The sequence below is a fragment of the Jaculus jaculus genome, chromosome 1, assembly GCF_020740685.1.
Source record: "Jaculus jaculus isolate mJacJac1 chromosome 1, mJacJac1.mat.Y.cur, whole genome shotgun sequence".
Taxonomy (NCBI): domain Eukaryota; kingdom Metazoa; phylum Chordata; class Mammalia; order Rodentia; family Dipodidae; genus Jaculus; species Jaculus jaculus.
In genome coordinates this window covers 205,100,696-205,115,838 of record NC_059102.1, presented here as the reverse complement: position 1 = coordinate 205,115,838, position 15,143 = coordinate 205,100,696, and the positions used below count along the sequence as shown (strand labels likewise).

The 15,143-nt window shown below is 34.3% G+C and overlaps 1 protein-coding gene across 1 annotated transcript in view; it reads left to right on the top strand.

The window, feature by feature from the left end:
* Nucleotides 1-15,143, top strand: part of Sgcz (sarcoglycan zeta) — a 1,272,783-nt gene that overhangs the window by 766,800 nt on the left and 490,840 nt on the right. The window contains exon 2 of the mRNA XM_045137940.1: nt 202-396. Coding sequence (XP_044993875.1) covers nt 202-396 — 195 coding nt within the window. The remainder of the gene's footprint in view (nt 1-201; nt 397-15,143) is intronic.

The following is a 15,143-nucleotide window of genomic DNA, read 5'->3' as shown; positions in this document are numbered from 1 at the left end:
AATAATGGTTTTATTTTTTAATGTCTCTCTTTCATTCTCTTTTCTCTTTTTTATCTTTCTTTATTGTCTTCTTTCATTGCCCATTATTCCCTCACTCTTTTCTTCTTCCCTTCCTCTGTTCTTCCTTTCTTATCATCTTCCTCACTGCCTTTCTCCCATTCTTTCTTCTTGTCTTTCTTTTCTTTCTCTCTTTCTTTCCAGATGACACGAGAACAGTACATACTAGCAACACAACAGAACAACATGCCAAGAATGGAAAATGCACAACTTTACCCAGTGGGAATTTACGGATGGAGAAAGAGGTGCTTATACTTCTTTGTCCTTCTGCTGTTGGTGACCATGATAGTTAACTTAGCCATGACAATATGGATACTGAAGGTTATGGACTTCACTGTGGTAAGTACTATAGTGATTTCATATTGCTTGCTTTGGGTTTGAAAATAATAAAGCTCTATTTTTATTATGTTAATTGAAAATTATTCATTTCTAATTTGCAAGAATATTTTTCAATGAACAAAATATCACATATTTAAGACCCCATTTAAAATGTTTAATTATGAGATACATTTGATATTATTACCTGTCATTTAAGAAAGAAAAAAAAATTATCATGAAATAGAAGAGTGGCTTGATTCACTAAAAACTTAGAATTGGCTTGAACCTAAGTAATTATTTTATAGAAGATCCATAAATAGATGATTTTATAAATATCCCACATTAAAAATAGTACCATAAAACAAACTTTCTTGAATTACTCTTTATATAGTACATACATCTATAATTATCTTTGTCTTATAAATCCTGGAATTCTGGGACCCACCAATCAAGACCTATAATTGTTTTTCAGATGATGACCACATTCCTCTAGAACTCATTGCTCATTAAATAAAAGATAAACCAGATGTGAAATCATTTAACTGACATTAATAGTAAAAGTATTCTACAATATATTGATGATTGTCTTGTTTATTAAATGTGTATAACAAAACTATGAGCATAATTTTTCTGGGTAAAGATTATTGCTTTAGCAAAGACTACATTAGTTCACTTTTTGGTTAAGTAAAATGCTTAAAAATATCAACTGTAGTTTCGAAACATTCTCTCTGTTTTGCTCAGTGCCTCAGGTCTTCTCCCCACACTTCTCTATTTTCTTCTGCAGCCATGAAGGTGAATAAACAGCTTTGCTACTTAACTTCACTTACATTCCTATTCTGGGCTTTTTTGTTTTTTTAACTTTTCTGTTTTAAATCAGCAAGAATTGAGCCTTTATGACTAAACTAGTACCTAATTGTAAGTTGAAAGAGAATCTCAAAGGGGGAAATGAATAGAGTATGCTATTTATGCTGTGTGCAAAAGGATCCTGGGTGGGCAGATGACCTAGCCTTTTAGATAAGAGGACCTCACTATGTCAATCACTGTTGGAGAGAATATGTTCATGTAGAAAAACAAGGGGAGCAATGATTGCATTTTTCCCAATATAGTAACAAATGTTTCAGGCCAGTCTTAAATAAATACAAATAAAAGGTAGGTAAACAGAATTTAATATATCACCATTAATTTTTAGAAAAAAAAAATTGTTTCATAAGAGAACATATGTTCCAGGATCTGAGTCTGATACAGATCTTGGCAGATTGGCCTGAAAGTTATTTCATGTGGGAGTGGGTCTTGCAGGTAAAATGTTGCTTGTCAGATTTTCTGGAATTGCATTGGAACCACTCCATTATCTAAGAGCTGGCTCCATTGTACTTGTCATTCAGGAATATGTTGGGTACTGTGTAGTTTTTCCATTCTTCTGCACTCTGCTTGTATCTTCCTCTAGCAGCTGCATTATTTGTTTATCATATGATGAGAGGGATTGTTCACCCAGTGGAAGATGCTTCCTATTACCTTAACAACTATTCAAACTAGTGCTTACTGACAGTATCTTTTTCACCTTCATTTCTCTGAATGAAAATAATACATATGACACATAAAAGTAACTGAATTTGCTTTGAATATTGAAATTTCAATATTTTGGTTTCTTCTATCAAAAGACTGTTAAAAGCTCATGAAAGATGGAATCAGTTTTGTTACTCTGCACAGCCGGGCTTCTATCCAGGGAATCAGAATGCACAAAAATGTCTAGACAAGCCATGTAAGCTTCTAGAATATATTTAAATTAATTAGAAGTCACACTACATGTAATTACATGATTGTATGCCTTGCATTCTCAGGACCTGGCCACATGCTGATGTCCAGGCCACTCATGGGAAGTAATTTGAAACATCACCTGTGACTTCCAGATTCTTGTTCGCTTCAGGGTTCCATCCCACATGAAGCTACATAAATTGAGCCTCAGCTGTACAGAATTTAAATATGAACATGAACATCTACTAGTGTAATCTTGGTTATAATGAAAATGAGTCATTTTCACAGAAGTGTGCTTTTTTATTTTTATTTTTCATTTGTATATGACTTTACTTATCTTTTTTCTTCTTTATTGAGAATTTTAATACATGAACAAATGGTAATTTGTTTGTAGTCCTCACCTATTCCCTCTTTTAATCCCTCTTCCCGCATGCCCACTTCACTGAACTTCTCAGTCTTTTCAAATACTTCTTCCTCAATTTTGATCCCCCTTTCTTTTTATCCCTCTCCCTCCCTTACTTTATATCTTCCCCTCCTCTTTAATTGGTGTGGAACAACTGATGGCATCAGTATTGTGCAGATATTGTGGAGGTAATGGCTGACACTTGAAATGCAAGTCACTATGAGGTTATCAATGGGATTGTTGCTTTGTGTCTGGAGCGTAGTGTCCTAAAGTACTCCTTTCCCATCATAAGGTTGTTACATTCTGCCTGTCTCCTCTTCCACGATGTTCCCTGAGCTTTGGAGGGTATGATAGAGATGTCTCATTTAGAGTTAAGGACTCAGCATGATGAGTTGTAAGTCTTCCCAGCACCCACCATATTTTTGTGAAAAGAATATTCTCTGGCAAACCAAGAAAGTAGCACTGGTTTATGGAGTGAATATAATATAAATTTTAGGGTAATTGAATTGGTGTTTCATATCCGTTTAGTAAAACAACAGTAATATTTGCCCCTACTAGGTTCTATAGCTTTCTCAGTCAGTCACAGGCTTTTGACCAGGTTGTTGGTACTAGGCATGGATTTTCTCCCTTGAAGCAGAATTTTATGTATAATCCAAAAGAAAATGGCTAATTTTAGCCATGTAAACTATATACATATAGCTTCACAACAGATAAATTTGTAATTATTGTATAAACATAATCATTGTAAGGGACTCAGGAGATGGCTTAGTCAGGTTAGTACTCACCAAGTAAGCATAAGGATCTGAGTTCAGATCCCTGGAAGCCACATAAAACCAGACACATCAGGGTCAAGCACCTGTGAGCACAGGGGTGGGAAAATAGAGACAGCAGGATTTCCAGGGCTTTCTGGCTAGCTAGTCTAGCAAAATTGCTGAGCTCTAGGTTTAGTAAGAGACCGTATTTCAGAAACTAGATTGTGACCAATTGATGAAGACACCCACTATAGACATCCGGCCTCCACATGCTCACATATATGTACAAGTGCCTGCACACAAGTGTACTCACACATATGAACATTCATGTGCATGAAACATATAGAGAACAAAGTTAGTCTTTGTAAATTAACATGACATCATTGCAGTTATTAATAATTTTAGAGAAATTCAGAATTATTTGTATAGTTGAAGATTGTTGCAATCTTGAACATAGAACATAAGATTGAATATACTTGAATAATTGAAATAATTTATAATCTTAAATTGTAACAGTAAAATATAAATTTTATGTTTTCACTAGCATATTATGTTTGTATCTCCCTTTATAGTGAATACCAACAACTAGTTGCCATACTTGACCAAGAGGCAAAAAATGATGTGTAAATGATTTGGGGAGTAGTATTGATCTCAACAACATATATTTTACTTTCACTTTAACTGTTGTTATCCAGTACATGGGAATATGTGGCTATTAAAATCTTTTATTTGAGTAAACTGGGCATGATATTGTTATCAAAATATTGTATTTTCAGCACAGCAAGGCTAGCTGCCAACTTGTTTTATACTGCTGCTTGGAGTCTATCATTATGTAATATTGTGCACAGACATGGTCTCTGGCTGAAATTAGTCACATAAGCTTTGTATTAGCATTTTATGGCAAATAGCATCATACTGCTTACTAAGATTCACAGGAACACAGAATAAGAAAAAGCCTCAAGTTCATTATACATGGTAAAAGACTGAGTATAGACACAAATGGTCATTTTCTGGCTATGGGAGTGGACAAATAGGAATGAGCTGAAAGGAAGAATTTAAAACTCATCCTCACAAGATAAGGAGAACCCACAATATGATGAGTTTTATTTCATTTTATATTATTATTTATTTGCCAGCATATAGGAGACAGTGAGAGGCAGAGGTGCAGACAGACAGAGAGATAGGGAGACACAGACAGAAAGACAGACAGAGCATGAATGCATCAGAGCATACTGCCACTGCAAACAAACTCCAGACACATGCACCACTTGATGCATCTGGCTTTACGTGGGTGCTTGGGAATTGAACTTGGGCTGTCAAGCTTTGCAAAGCAAGCATCATCAAGTGCTGAGCCATCTCTCCAGCACACATGATGATTGTTGCTAAAATCTCTATGAGTTGGACTGGAGAGATAGCTTAGCAGTTAAGACAGTTGCCTGCCAAGCCAAAGAACCCAGGTTTGATTCCCCAGTACCCACATAAGCCAGGTGCACAAGGTGGCACATAGGTCTGGAGTTGTTTATAGCAGCTAAGGCTGTGGTCCTTGGTGTACCCATTCTCTCTCTCCCTCTCTCAAATAAATAAATATATATATTTAATTTATGTGAGTCGATATAAGTGGATGAGCTTATGAAAACAAGTCCTTCAGCTGAGAAAACAATGTACTGGATGGAAACCTCATTACAAGTAATGAAGCTCCATATCTGAAAACTAAAAATTTATGTCACAGCAGTATATTCATTTTAATCATAAGTACCAAATCGACACATCATCCACAGCATAAACTTATTAAGTATGTTTATTAGATACATACCATATACATGGTATATTTTTTCGTATATGTTTCCAGTTTAGAGCATATATATTTCCAAATTTAACTTTATTTTTTCCTTTTTGACTTTAAACTTAAGAAGTTTAAAGTTCATTCATCAGAGAATGAAATACATTTTCAAGTTTTAGATTTTGTGCTCTTTCTAATCATTGTTAAATAAAGTATCACCTATTCTCATTTTCTTCTTCATACTAAGTATATTTCATCTCTTTCATTATTCCAGGGAAGTGTTCATAGCTATTATCAATCTGGCTAAAGGGTGCAATGTGCATTTGCAATATGCCATGACTAGTACGAGTGTCCTTCCAAAAGTTTTACTCTATCACTTTTCTTCACTATACTCTCTACATCAGACCATTTTTTAAAATGTATTTATTATTTATTTTTATTTATTTGAGAGAGAGGCAGAGAAAGACAGATAGAGACAGGGGGAGAGAAAGAATGGGCATGCCAGGGCCTCAGATGCATGGCCACCATGTGCATCTGGCATATGTGGGTACTGGGGAATCAAGCCTAGGTCCTTAAACATTACAGAGAAGTGCCCTAACCACTGAGCAATTTGTCTATCCCCCAAACCAAAACATTTTTTCTTTCTTTTTTTCCTCTTTTCTTTTTTCAATTTATTATTGTAAACAATATCCCATGGTAATCTCCTCCCTCCCCACCCCCACTTTCCCCTTTGAAACTCCTTTCTCCATCATATTTCCCTCGCCATCTCAATCAGTTTTCTTTTATTTTGATATCATGACCTTTTCCTCCTATTATGATAGGCTTTGTGTAGGTTGTGTCAGGCACTGTGGGGTCATGGATGTGCAGGCCATTTTGTGCCTGTGGTGAGCACATTGTAAGAAGTCCTACCCTTCCTTTAACTTTTACATTCTTTCTGCCACCTCTTCTGCAATGGTCCCTGAGACTTGGAAGGTGTGATAGAGATATTATGGTGCGGAGCACTCCTGTCACTTCTTCCCAGCACCATGATGCTTTCTGAGTCATCCCAAGGTCACTGCCATCTGAAAAGAGACGATACTCTACCAAGAGTGAGAGTAGCATTAATATAAGTGTATGAACATTAAGAGAAGTGCTTACTGGGCAGGCTGATAAGCATTGTACATACATTTAGCCAGACAGCATCAGATGTTACACACCTAGGATTCATGACTACCCTGTCTTAAGTTTTCAGTATCAGGGATATATTCCCTCCCATGGAGTGGGCCTCCAGTCCAATTAGAGGGAAGTTGGTTTCTACCATGACAAACATGCCACTGTTCCACCTATTGGCTCATTTGGCCTGGCTGGCAAAATATAAGGCTTACAATATCCACTGTTGAGTATCTACACTGGTGATTTTTCTCTCTCCTATTGAACTGCATACAGAATGGCTTCTTCTACCTTTCTGTCAGCTGGTGTACATGAAGGAAGTTATCAGCTTAGTTCCAGCAGAATTTCCCAGTAGCCTTGCAGCCCAAGTATGTGGAGTCTTCAGCAATAGGGTCTTACCATCTATTCCTGGTGGGAAACCAAGGGCCTCGGCAATGGCCTATAATGTTTAGGGGGCATCAGGGGCCTCCCTGGCCAACAACTCACTGGAAGGTATCCCATCTCTGGCATTGAAAATTTTCTAGTAGCAATCTCCATCTTCTGAGTGTTCCATTTTCCCAAAAAGTAAGTTTCCATATGACTTATTTATATCCTCTTAGATTTTAATTAGTCCTTCCTGCATCTCTCCTTTACTCAATCTCTTCCCCTGACCTCACTTAGGCCTTTTCACCCCCCATTAATGTATTCTTCTACTTACATGTATACAATACCATCCTATTAAGTACTCCCATCCCTTCCTTTTTCTTCCCTTTACATCTCTTTTCTAGATTACTGGCCTTTGCTACTAAGTTTTCTTCCTTGAAACATTTTTAGAAGAACCTTCTAATTTCATTTATCCAACTAGCTCTTATATTTATCAAGGTGTTTCTTTATCCTATATAAGCTTAATTATTTTTATAGTATTTATGTAGACATACATGAAAAATAAGTATGAAACAAGTACAAATCCAGGGTTCATTGTATTATTTTCCAAGGTAAAGCCTCACTCTAGCCCAGGCTGGTTTGGAATTTACTGTGTATCCTCAGGCTGACTTCCAATTCATAGCAATACTCCTACTTCAGCCTCCCAAGTATTAGGATTGAAGGTGCCCACACCATGCCTAGCTCATATTTTTTATAACTTTTTTTTTCTTAATATCTTTACCCAAGTGGTTTCTTTATACATCATAGATATTCTCCACCTCTCAGGTAGAATAGAGATGTCATGGAAAAAAGGAGTCATAACCCTTTCTGCTACTCTATCTCCAAGACAGAGGACAATGTCTACTAGATAAACACCCCTTCAAAACTATTTGTGTTATAATTATCCATCCTTGATTTTAACAGGCTTGAAAGCCAGGTATTTTTTTTTTTAATTTCTATATGATTTGTGACCTTGAGTTGGGAGGGGTTGATGCAAACACCATCAGCAAACCCAGGTCTATCTGATAATGTTTAAGACCTCATAACATAGGGGAGATGTCTCTCGTCTATATCATGGCAATTATTAAATTCTGTACTGAAAAAGAATATTTCCTTTTGAAATATTAAACAGATCTTATACATTTTGAAATATTAAACAGATCTTATACATTTCAGGGAGGCAGGGAAAATCTCTTAGTTATGTATATGTGAAATAAATAAAATTGCCACTATTAACACTTAGAGCTACTTATGAAATGTTATGATATGAAAGATTTTATGTATTATGTTTAATGAATAAAAATAATAATAGGAAAAAACAAAATGGGCTCTGTACTACCATCTTTCAGATGGACCATTACATTTACCAGTATCTCTTTACTTAAATACAAATAGTCACAATCCTGAATGTTTTTCCTACATTCATTTAGACTCATGTGAGTGTCTTCATTGGTATAAACTTATTTAATTATTCAACTTAATCAATTATTCAATTATTATAAAAACTTATTCACTTATTAAAATTATTCTTATCTCAACCTCATCTTATCATTCTTAGTTCAACAATATGTTTGTTCAGATTATCTTTCCTAATGTTGTAATTTATTTGTTGTTATAAATCCTACCATAAGCATCTCATATATTTATCTATTTTCTTCATAAATTAAGATTCTTTCATTGTTTATTCAATTTCCTGTCACAACCAATGTTCCTATGAGCCAGCTTTAAAGCAATATTGATAATGACATTCTATAAGCAGAAGTGTCCCAAGGTCTTAGGGCTAAAGTACAAGTACAATGGCCTAAAATGTCATTCACCCCATAGTGTTTGAGTCAACTTATGCTACTCAGAAGAGTTTCTTTGGTTGACATTTATTAACTTTAAAACTATATGCATTTATTTCTATTTATTTAATTATGTATATATATTTTTATAATAAAGAGAGAAGACAGAGAGAGAAAGAAAGGAGAGAATGGGTGTACCAGAGCTTCCAGCCACTGCAAATGGACTTCAGATGCATGTGCCACCCTGTGCATCTGGTCTATGTAGGTCCTGGGATATCAAACCTGAATTCTTTGGCTTTGCAGGCAAGCACCTCAACCACTAAGCCATCTTTTCAGCCCCATTTTATTAACTCTTTATATGCCAACAATTTTACTCATTAATAACTGCCACATAAAACAAATTTGCTATGTCTTGAGCCACAGATCTAACAGCCTGTCCTCATGAAGATACACCTTATTTTAGTTTGATTACTTACCTTACCTTTCTGACAGACTTAGTCATATAATTCTTTGTATTCATATATCTCTATTCATATAGCTTATTCGTATGACAGCATATACTATAGCATGTTAGATCAATAATTATTGTTCATCTAAATACACTTCATTTTTCTGTGTACCCTGCCTGTAACATTACTGGTGAAATTCCTTAGGGAACAAGATGTGGTCAACCAAATGTGTCTTGGCCACACATTTAAGACATAATACATTTATTTTGAGGCTGAGCATTAATAATTCAAAAGATCAAATTTAAATTTTATAGAGACATCTTCAATTTCACATTTATTTTTTTTCACATTAGAAAAGAAAAAGAAAAGTCTCTCAGTAGAGCTACAGCAGATTCCAATTATTTTCCAATTTTAGCTAAAATTTCCTATTCTCTCATTAACAAAAGGGCATTACTTCTATGCTTTCACATCTTACTGCCAAGGTGTCTAGTTTTGTATGATAGAAAAAAATATCATATTACTGCATTCTTCCAGGATTCCAAAATATTGAGGAAAAATAATTCTCAATGAAAATGGACGTGTTTGAAACTCTAATCATTAACTCCAGTTGAATCTAGCAGTAATAACTGTACTCAAACAATGCACTACACACACACACACACACACACACATTAGACTTTGTTTGTTTATTTGTTTTTCTGGTTTTCCACAGTAGGGTCTTGCTGTAGCCCAAGTTGACCTGGAATTCACTATGTAGTCTCAGGGTAGCCTCAAATTCATGGCGATCCTCCTACCTCTGCCTCCCGAGTGCTGGGATAAAAGGTGTGCACCACCATACCTGGCTCACACATATTGTATTTTAAGATCACCTTTTCTATACTATTTCATCACTGTTGGGGCAAGACACATTGATAATTATGTGCCTCCATAGAGTGTTAATTACTTGTAAATTACTATCATCACCCATAAATTGTTCTCCCAAATCCTCAGGAAAAGTCTAGCCATCAAAAGTTCGGGCTAGAGGTATAGCTTATTGGTTAAGATGCTTGCCTGCAAAGCCAGAGTCTCCAGGTTTGATTTCCAAATACCCATGTATGCCAGGTGCATAAGGCGGCACATGCATCTGGAGTGAAAATTTGGTTACAGTGGCTGAAGGCTCTGGCATGCCCATTTTCTCTCTCTATCTGCCTCCTTCTCTTTTTCTCAAATAAATATAAATAAAAAAATTTAAATTAGGGGAAATTACCATTTCTCGACTTCAAACCTCACTTATTATAGCAAAGACTCCACCAACCTATTACAGTCATAACTTATCCCAACTTCTTATTACAACCAAATCAAAGAACTAGCTAGACTTCCTTAGTCAATGCTGAATTCAGCATTTCTAGATAAATTAGTGCTTCCAATTTAGTCTTATACCTATCATATTTATGATTTAAATAGTTATTTAATTAAAAATGATTATTGCTAATACTCATTTTCTAATGATTCACTTTGACAGACAATTCCTGTACCATATGAAATAACTTGATCTTTTTCTATGGTGTTGAGAAAAAAAAATCAACCACAGACATATAACTGAACCTTACATACATGCATACCCTAAAAAATATATGCTCCACTGTTTATGTAATCTCTATTAACCTGGTAATGAGAGAGAAAATAGTTGATAGCAGTAGATACTAGAAAAGGGGAGGAATTTTTTCAAGGAATCCAAAAGGGCAATAGCATGATTATTCTTTGTTACTAGCATTGCTTGTAGAATTATAATAGAGCTGGGACTTAGAGGAAGTGCTAAACGAATTCTGAACCTCTTATCTTTCTAGTAAGCATCCATCTTGTTCCATACCCAAAATATGTACCGGAATTTATGTTACGTATGCAAAACCTTAAAGTCATAATATGAATTTATTTTTACAATGTTCTAGAAACCAGAGAATATATTTGGCTCCCTATTACTGGTTGCTGGCATATGTTCTTTTATGATATTGGCGTCACTAAAACTGCTGTCATTACTAAACACACCTATGAGTTATACTGTAGCAATAGTTAAAAGTATAGTCTCTAAATTTAACTTTTTTGTCCAAATCTTGGCTATTTCATTTATTAACCACATTACTTAGGATAAATCATTTAAACTGTAGCTCATTTTCTTTTATGAAATGAATACAGTGTTATTCCCTACTACATTAGGTTGTTCAATAAATCACAAGAATTAAAATAATGAAAATGTAACAATATGCCTGTCATACACTAACAACTATGTTATAGCTATCTGCTATTATTATGATCCATATTAATTTATGCTGGTCTTTCCTGACAGATATCACATCCACCATATTAATACTATGCACTTGAATATAAATCAATCTCGGACACATAACAGAATCTTGCTAAATACATACTAATAAACTAACCAGGTAAATAAGTGAATGAATATATCTTAATACTGGTAATTTGCTCAAAGGTTAAGACCATGAGCTTTGTGCCAGGTGGGCCCATGACTGGTGGCTTTTCAGGAAGACCTTGTGCCACTTAACCCATTTATCTGTAATCAAGTAATAACAGTGTATCTGTCAAGGGGCTCTCCGAATATTAATTCAATTAATATAAATAAAATTCTTAAATTTGATTCATAAGTATTCACTTGTTGGTTTCCAGCTAAGTATAATGACAAGTACAATTTTCATGAATCAATAGCTGTTAGCAATTAAAGTTGTTTTATATGATACATATTATCTGAAAAATACTTCATTTCCTTAGGATACTAAGTGTTAATAAAAATTTCCTATTAAATTTTAACTTATTCACCATGTATCAAAAACATACTGGGCATTGGGGTACAGGCTCTAAACCCCAGCATTCCAGAGGCAGAAGTAATTGAATTGCTAGGACTTTGAGGCCAGCCTGAGACTACATAGTCATTTCCAGGTCAGCCTGGGTTACAGTAAGACCTTGCCTCAAGAAAAAAAAAAAAAAGTTTAAATGCATTTCTATGAGAATCACTTCTATTGTCAAACAGCATTATTTTGATGACAGTAGACTATTTAATTTGCAAGTTACCATTATCAGAAAATAGGTCATTTGGCCAGTCTGAAACAGACTGCTATCCTCCTATTTGAATTATCTAGAAAAAAAACAATGTAACAGTTAAGTTGTTTCTGGATGGTAAAGTGAGTTTTATTGTTGTTGTTGTTGTTCTTACACATTCTGAGTTTCTTTAATGATCAGAGTGTGAATGAGGTAATGAATGAGGCTCACACATTTAAACCTTAAGCAACAAATAAGTATCAACAAGTTGGTCTTCCTCACACATTTGCTTATTTATTGATTACTATATAGTTCCTGAGACAAATCTTATGGGTTTTGGGTTGCTTTATTCTTAACATCAATAAAATGAAACAAGTTAGTTCATAAGGTGGTTCAATATCTATAAAGAGAGAACAATAGAAATTAATCCCTGATTGAGATATTGTATATAAATTACTTTTAATGACACCCTGACTTACAATCCTTTGGCTCTCATACTTTAAATATGAGAAAAATATTTAAGATGTCAGGATCTCCTATTTAGTTATCATATAATTTATTTGGCAAAGTTATATATTGTGAGACCAAATCTTATTGACTTTGATGCCATGGAGAGTAAATATTGTATAACTCATGGCAAATAAAGACAGATGCTTAGGGAAAATAAACTCCTGCAGGACACACTGACTAGAAGCTTATGTTGCAGTTTCAAAGTTTATATCCATCACATTATGTTTATTAATGTTATAGAAATTAAACTAAATGTAAATCATTTTAATAACTTTTTAAAATGATGTATTTTCCTATGTGGTTCTGTGTGCTCATACAACATTTTTAACTATAATCTGATTTGTATGGCAGATAATTTCATTCTCTCTATTATTAATTTAATGGAGAAATGCATAGTCCATTAGTGATTAGGGTTGCCAACGCTGCTCATAAAGCTCTAAACATGAAGATACTCTGCAGTTTGGATCAATTTCTGGTTAGAGAAATACAACTTCTTAATGACATATTTACAAAATGAATGGTGAATTTTCTGAAAGCTTGTTTCATTCTGTGATTGCAGTCTAGATTGTACATTGCATCAAATACATTTGGCTGAGGAATAACTAATTGCCCATGAGAAAAGACCACTCTGCTGGTCAGTGAGGATCCTAGCTTGCATTCACCTTTCTGTTCTGCCATTTCCATTCCACCTGTCTATTCCTCAGTACAAGCTCCATGGTGCTTAATCAGGAGGATGGTAGGCTACCTTCTGGGTAGACACTCTGCCTCTGAGGGTGAGTGCTAGCACCAGGCAGTGAAGCCACCCCTCAGTGTGGTATGTGTGGATTTATTACAGAGTTTATGATAGTGAATGATAAAGTTAATGTGGCAAGACTACTTCCATTATAACCCTCTGTGGGCACCTCCTCTGAATTTCCTGACAAATTGTCCCTCTCAAATGAAATCTTTCATGCTTAGTTTTAGCCCAGCAGCACATTTTCTTTCCTTGACTTTACAAAGAAAACTTTAGTCATTTTCATCCATTTTCAAAAATAGTTGTTTTGCAGAAATAAATGACACAAACTGTGGCATAAGATAAAACACAGACTTTACATACCATTTGCAAAAGGAAGCTTATCCCAATGCTAGATTTGTTTTAGGAAAAAGGGAAAGACTAAGGAAGTCATTTAATAAAAAAAAAATTACAGAACTTGTTTGATATTTTCAGCTATTATATTTAGTAAATTGCATAATACAGCTGAGTAGACTGACTACTTCAGTGTTTCCCTTTTAAGAAAAGACATATATATCTAGAAAATTAAGATCAAGTTTCAATGTGGAAAGCTCTTATTAGGATAGGAACTTAAATAAATAATGTGTATACCCACCTGTTCACTTATTCCCAATAATAATAATATTAAGCAAATGTTCAATATCTTCACTATTTTAGTGAAGGGGGTTTAAAATTTAAAATAACATAGGTTTATAAAGCTTCCTATTTTTTCCTTTACTCTCTTGCATTAGCTATTATTTGAATATGGTTTATTTCTTCCTGCTTTCTCATGTATGTGCTTTTATTTCTCTTCAGCATGAAAGGTGTCTTGAAGTATTTTCTATAGACTAGCTTAGTTCTCATATATTCTTTTAGCCTGTTTATGTTATGGAAAATCCTTATTTCCCCATCAATTATGATGGATAGTTTTACTGGATATAATAGTTTTGGTTGACAGATGTTAACTTTTAGAACTTAGAATGCATCATTCCAAGCCCTCCTGGTTTTTCAAGTTTGCACTGAATAATCTACTGTTATAATGATGGGCTTGCCTTTATAGGTGACTTAATGTTTCTCTTTTATTGCTGTCAGTATATTGTCTTTCTTTTGTGCGTTTAGTAGTTTAATTATAAAATGGCAAACAGTTTCTCCATGGTTTTGTCTGTTTAGTGTTCTAAATGCTTAATGTATCTATATTGGCATTTTTTTCCTATTTGGAGGAAATTGTCTTCTATGGTTTTGTTTAAAATATCTACTGTACCTTTGAAATGAAATTCTTCTCCTTCTGGTATACCCTGAATTCTTATGTTTAATCACTTCATACTGTCTTAAATGTCTTGAAACTCCCATTCATATCTTCCTAATAGTTTATATTTCTCTTTGTTTGACTGTTCTAGATCTGCCACCTTGTTTTCTAGTTTAGATTAGAGTCCTTTTCTTGATATATTCAATTGGTGAAACTTTCTATACTTTTTTTTATTAACCTTACTGTGTTTTTAAATTTTAATATTTCTGATTGGTATTTCTATTTTCTTCCTCATGTCTTGTATTGATCTCTTTATTTTATTAAATTGATTTCCTGTGTTCCATTGGGATTCCTTTAGGAGTTTGTTTTCTTCTTTGATTCTATAGATTTATTTGAACATAGTTACAATCACTCGTTTGAATTTTTGTCAGGTTTTTCATTTAAATCAGTCTCAATGGAGGTAATTTCTGATGGATTTATAGTTCTTGATGGAACTACATTGTTTTGAATTGTATTTCTCATAAGGTATAGATTTTTGCATCTGGGGTTAAATTGATCCTTGGGTTTTCTAGTTTTCTGTGATATTATTAGACATGTAAATCTAATATTATATATTTTCAAAGTAGGAGCTTAAAGTGCCAGGCATGACTCTTACATAACTCCTGGAGTAGCAGCAAAAATGACCCTAGGTGTTGGATTTTCCTGCTATGTAGTTATTATAGTGGGCTGGGCGGAGCAAAATACAAGCAAATTCTAAAAT